Raw genomic sequence first — 6,000 nt, forward strand, 5'->3', positions numbered from 1 at the left:
GGGAGGGGGGAAGAAGGGAGGGAGGAGGGATGTGGGGTGACGTGGCCGCCTCCGTGCCCACAGCGTCGATAAGGAAGAGATGAGCCCACATAGACGGGAAGCCAATATCTCTACTCGCTCCAAAGGTGAAATGAAATGGCTCGTCGTGTGTGTGTGTGTGTGTGTTTTTCCCTTTTCTGCGTGCCGTTTTCGTAGCCAGTGGATTTTCTCCGATGGCTTCCGGCTTCCCGGTTAATTTCTCGCTGTCGTGGCTGCTGGACTCACGTAGGATTGGACTAGTTGGGAGATGTTGAGGACGACACACTGGTCGTCATAGGCTCGGAGTCGGAGCATAGGTTTGTTTGGCAGCATTAGCTCGTTTAGTCTTTTCATTTCCCTTGCAAGACCTGCCGACTGAAGAATTTACATGTCGCATTTTACACGGTTCATCTATTATTCTCTCTATCTGTGATTAACATGATTACAGAGACAAAACTGTCGCAAAGATTCAGAATGGTAAAGAATTACAGGCAAGGCACATATCAATCACTCGTCGCAGGACCAATTTGCTCAGGATCTGGTGGGGAAACGGTGGAGGAATGCACGCGATGCTACTAACCAAAACCATGCTGCTTTCGCTAATCTGACGAGATGCGGCGGATCTTGCAGACCAGATGAGCGGTGGGGAGGTCGAGCTGGCTCCCGCCGTCCGACTTGATCAGCTCGCGGACCTGGTCTCTCGGGGTGGAGATGCAGGTGTGGAAGGTGGCGAGGAAGGGAGGGATCGGCATGGAGAGCGCGGAGAGGACGTTGCTCAGGTACTCGATGTCCGCCGCCAGCTGCTGCGCGCCTCGGTCGGTGATGTAGTGGATCCCTCGCAGCTGCTCCGTGAACAGCGCGGTGGCGCCCTCCGCGACCTGTTTCATGGAAAAAAGAGTCTAGAATGAGTAATTCGTTAAAGGATTGGGTTGTTTGTGTTGATGTAAATGTCCTATTCGGTTATGAATTGTGAATTGTGATTCACCCTTCCCTACAAGATTGCAGAAGTTGCACACCGAAGTGTGGTTGGTTTTGTCGATTATATATTGCGAGAATAAACGGCGTCATGAACAGTTAATTTGAAGATGATGAAGTCTGCATATTGAGCTGAGTAGGAAAAATGCTTTGCGTATATTACCTTAAATATCCATTCAGTAGCAAAGAATTGAGCTTCTTCGTTGCCAGCCTCACTGCCTGAGATACCTTCTGCAAGTGGCTCCAATTGCTGTGGTAAAGTGAGGAGATACTCCCCGACACTGGTTACATATGCCTGTGGGTAGGCACTGAAGCTTGGGAGAGGAAGGCCACCCTGTTCCTCCACCGATGACCAGATTGGGAGGCGAGCAACCTCATTGAGACGCTGCCGGACTTTAGATATGAGCACATCATAAACGAGTTCATTTACTGTGTCTGAGAAGGCCGCAACTCTTTGTGATGTGAAAGGTAGAGCATGGAACCTTGGATCTTTTGACTGCACAACAGAAATAACTTTAAAGTTATAGGCCATAAAGACAAATAAAGAGTTATTGCTGGGACTTGGGATATTAAGTAGGCCAAAAATAGGTTCTATGGCAAATACAAACAACTTCAAATGCATAACAGAAAGGCAAGCCAGAAAAGATCTCCCAACTTTCCTATAAAACTACTAAACGAGATAGTCCCTAGATAAATACTACCATCTATGTTAGGAATCAAGCTGTGCAAACAAATTACGGACTTGCTAAAAGACTATAACAATCAGAGAAACATGCGATGACTCCAGTGTTGTAAGACTAGCAAGAAAATTTTAAAAGCAACATATAACTTGCCTGTTCTAGTACAGTGAAGAGCTTCTTAGACTTGTCTGGTAGATCAGTGAGGCGAATAGATGCAATATCAAGTGCTGCCCTCCCTGTCATAGGCACTTCTGCATTCTCATCACCAGTTGCTGAAGTTGATTTATCTAGGCTAGAACCAAAACCAGAAATAGTAAAGTTGGTTCCAATCCTTGCAAGAGTAGCTCTTAAAGAAGCTTCAAAAACTGAGGTTCGGTTAGTTAGGCAATCAGCAACTGTAAGAATCTGCAAAGCACCCTGGACAATAGACCATTCTTCCTCTTCAGAAACATCGACCAATCGTTGTGCTTCTTTTTTCTCTAGTCCAATTTCCCTTTTAGAGGCATCACTATGTGTAGTATTATCCACCCCACATACAGTCCTCAGGGATTTTAAAGTTTCTTGTAGGTTTGATATGTACTGCAGCATGATGTCATCAAGAGCCAATACCAGTTCATCTGCCTCTGAGCCACCAGTAAGACTAATGCATCTCTCAACAGCTGCTTCAAGAAGCACTATCATTTGTGGGATGGATTCCTCCATTCTACGGACAGTTTCACTCAACTCTATACCCTGTGCACCCACACCACGAGCGATGGCCCCACGGATGTCTATACTTGCCATCTCAGCAGAAAGTAAAGCACGCTCCATTTGCCCATACCTACATTGCATGAAACACCATTGGCTGAGTACTACATCAATGACAACAAACAATTCTCACAAATGCAGTTAGATTAATTTTTCACAAGTCTTTACCTTGCTTTAAAAGTCTCATATGGGGAATAAATAGCTTTCAATGTATTCAGCAAAACTGAAAGATCTGACTCTGAAAATAAATGCTGGATGTTCCTAGCAAAAGTGCCTGTCATGTTGTGCAGATCGATCAGTGCACCAAGATGCTTATTCTGCAACTTGGTGCTTTTTGGCAAGTCGCCTGAGAGAACATCCAGTACACCTGGGTACAGAGAAGATAAAATCAATTTTATTGTTAGGAGAAAAATATGCGTATGCAACAAACAATTAATAAACCTTTTTAATAGAACAACTAATAGCTTGTCAAATAGAGAATAAACACATAATTAAATCATGAGATTAGCATAGGCATACTGAAATGAAAATAATATGAGCAGATTATGGCTTTACGCATTACCTTTGGCAACTGATCTAGTTTCAGGAACAACATCTCCAGTTGCTAGGTTGACACGAGAGATGAAGCTTGAATTCAATTCACCCATGGTCTCAACGAGTACTTTGGGAACTAGTGATTTGTATTCTTCAGGGAAAGCAGTCAGACACCTTCAGCATTAGCATTGTAGAACATTCATTATTTTTTGGTGGAGCAAAAAAAATGTTTGAATTAAGCTAAAAGATGCTGCCAAAAACTGTATGTTTACAAGGACAACCATTTGCTGATTTGAACAAAAGATAACAGGGCACCATCAACATACCACTTCCATTCTTGCTCAAGGTAAAGTAATGTCTCATCATAGAAGTTTGGAAGCCAGCTGGCGAATGAGACACCACTTATGCTTTCTCCACCATACTTCTCCATCTCTACCCGATTAGCTCTTTGTTTTAGATCAAAATCCTCCCAGAGTTTCTTTAGAGGCTTGGCATGGATCTTAGTATATTGCACCTCCAGTGACTTGAATCTGCCAATACGTATCAATATACCGCGAAGATCTTGCACAGCATCGACCTTCCAACCAAAATTTGCTGGTTTTAGATAAAAGAGAGATGCAACCTACTGATCAAAAAATATAAACGTGATTTGTAAGAAATACCTTGCGGTTAGAAAGTGCATCCACTAAACGAGGTTGAACCATGTCATCTAGCCGTTCTTCTAATACTTCAAGCTGTTTTCTCACATTAGCGAACTCTGCAACCTGAAAGAAATTTTTATACAAGTAAACAAAAAGATTCCATATATAAATTACAGTATACTGTGCATGTTTGTGTGAGAGAGTACAATACCTCACCAACTGCAGACAAACAATGTCTCATGGTTGCCAGGGTTTCTGCAGCTTTTGGAAGATCACCACTAGAAAATACATCCTCAACACTCTGGCTCAACTGAGCTAGTCCAGCTGCATCCTGCCATTCCATCCAACAAGCTCTTAAATCTAAGATAACTTAACACAGTGATTCAAGTGTATATTTCAGTAGCATGTGCCATGGTCCATGTACAACTTACCTGTAATGTTGCATATGCCGCTTCCATGCGCTGTTTCACAGTATCAATTCGTGCTAGTGCAGTTATTGACTCAGCAGATGAGCCCTCAGCCTGATTGAAGATATCATCATCAGTACATAGCTACCTACAAATTTTATGAAATATAGATGGGACTGAATACCTAGTTTGTCATATTTCATTAATTAACACCTGGTTTTCAGCATTGCCATTAGAAAGAAGGAACCACTTAGTCCAAAAAAACAAGTTTAGTACTAGTTTATTCTACAAAATAGCAAGCCAGATGTTAAGAGAAGACAACATTACATAGTAACAAGAATTACATGCTACGGGAGAAAACTTTTGCTTGCAATTTGATGATGCATCTTGACCTCTAAGAACTATCACCTGAACTAAATGGTAGGCAAGGATATTCCATGATTATGAACTGTAAACGTGGCTTTATAGACATTGGCACTGAACTGGTGAATTTGAATACCCTATACAGTATACTCAAGTTTGCATACACAAAACTGTATTGCATAAGGACACAGCATTATAGCATTCAACACATATCCGAGTTTTTACCAACAGAAGCTCCAGAATCTAGCTTAGTTTTACCAAACCCAGGCAAATTCTGACATAAGTTTCAGTTAACAGAAAAAGGAAACAAAGAACCCTGAAGCCCAAACAGATCAAATTAGCATCTCACTTGTGAATTTGACAATCATTGTATAATAAATTCGACAAGTGTGCATTGTTCAAGGAAAATTCTTCAAGGATAAAATGTGACATGACCAGACAGAGTATATAAGATCCAGATCCAAGTGAAAACGAGGGTACCAACAGCTACCAGAGGCTGAATGAAACATGTAAACGAATCGAACTATAGCATTATCATGCGAATTTGGATAACAATTTGCTCATTTGCACCAACAAACTATTACAGTAACCTTCGTAATGATCTCGTTTCCGCGTAATAAACATACAGGTGTAGTACATGAACTGTGAGATCCAGATCCAACTAGCAGACGAGCGGGGGGATGGCGGGGGTTACCTGGGAGAGCGACTGGAGGACGGAGGCGAGATGGGACCGGAGCGAGACGGCGTCGTCGCGGAGGCGGAGCGCGTCGCGGCAGGCGAGGGGTACTCGGCGGAGCGCGTCGGCGCTGTCCCGCTCGAGCGCGGCGGCGGCGTCATCGGCCGCGGACCGGAGGCGCTCCTCGGCGTCGGCGAGGAAGCGGTCGAGCGGCTCCGACGGGTGCCGTGCGTCCAGCGCCGCGTTGATCCACCGCTTCGGGTCGAACCCCTCCGCCCCGAACTCCGACGCGTCCACCACCACCATTTCCGCACCGAAGCGCCCACCTCGCCGTCCCTCCTCCTCCGCCGCCGCTGCGGCTCGTCGGTGCACTTGCGCGAGCGAGACGAGGAGTGCCTTGGAGTTCGCTAGAGTCTTCCGTCTCCGCGGCGCGGCTACTCGTCGCTAACGACCACCACCATCGGATCACCTTCGGTGGAGTCTACGGGGCAAGAGGCCGGGTCAAATCAGACACCTCGTAGATCTATAATATATGTCTAATAATAAATCTATTATGAATATTTTTTAAAATAGTAAAAAGTTAAATGTCCTATACCAAAATGGTATGTTCTCTGGTGCGAAACGGAGTGAAATTTATCCTTTGGTTTTCTCGCAACTAATATCAAACTTAGTAGGGCATGTTCTTAACCAATTTACTCAGCATGATTTTTTTTTGCAAATATTTTCTACAGATAAGTTGTTTTAAAATCATAAAAAACAACTTCCAAGTTTAAAATAATTAATATGTAATTAACCATATGTTTAATGATTTATCTTGTTTTGCGTGAATAAATTAGTTATACTGGTAGTATAAAAGAACTCGCCCTTAGACACTTAAGTCTAAGCTAAAAATGTGGATCACATATAAGAGCGAGTATATAATAAAACATAAGTTGGCTACCATAAATATATGTTAAATG

The 6,000-nt window shown here is 43.4% G+C and overlaps 1 protein-coding gene across 1 annotated transcript; it reads right to left on the bottom strand.

Moving 5' to 3' along the window:
- Positions 1–352: 352 nt before the first annotated feature.
- LOC102705825 (conserved oligomeric Golgi complex subunit 7) lies at positions 353–5,529 on the bottom strand. The gene is made up of 10 exons (XM_006657173.3): positions 5,060–5,529; positions 4,027–4,116; positions 3,807–3,926; positions 3,617–3,718; positions 3,281–3,531; positions 2,983–3,128; positions 2,589–2,787; positions 1,827–2,493; positions 1,157–1,489; positions 353–896 (listed from the first exon to the last, which is right to left on the bottom strand). Exons 1-10 carry the CDS (start codon positions 5,345–5,347, stop codon positions 618–620), a joined length of 2,475 nt encoding a protein of 824 aa, XP_006657236.1. The 5' UTR covers positions 5,348–5,529; the 3' UTR covers positions 353–617.
- Between the last annotated feature and the right edge of the window lie 471 nt (positions 5,530–6,000).

The sequence above is a fragment of the Oryza brachyantha genome, chromosome 6 (genome assembly GCF_000231095.2).
Source record: "Oryza brachyantha chromosome 6, ObraRS2, whole genome shotgun sequence".
NCBI classification, from domain to species: Eukaryota; Viridiplantae; Streptophyta; class Magnoliopsida; order Poales; family Poaceae; genus Oryza; species Oryza brachyantha.

What these genes read in the sequence shown, in the direction of transcription:
- LOC102705825 (XM_006657173.3), bottom strand. Translation starts at nt 5,347, where the DNA reads ATGGTGGTGGTGGACGCGTCGGAGTTCGGGGCGGAGGGGTTCGACCCG. An exon ending in CGGCATATGCAACATTACAG is followed by an intron (nt 3,927 to 4,026) that starts GTAAGTTGTACA and finishes ATGGAATGGCAG; the next exon opens with GATGCAGCTGGACTAGCTCA. An exon ending in TATGAGACTTTTAAAGCAAG is followed by an intron (nt 2,494 to 2,588) that starts GTAAAGACTTGT and finishes CATGCAATGTAG; the next exon opens with GTATGGGCAAATGGAGCGTG.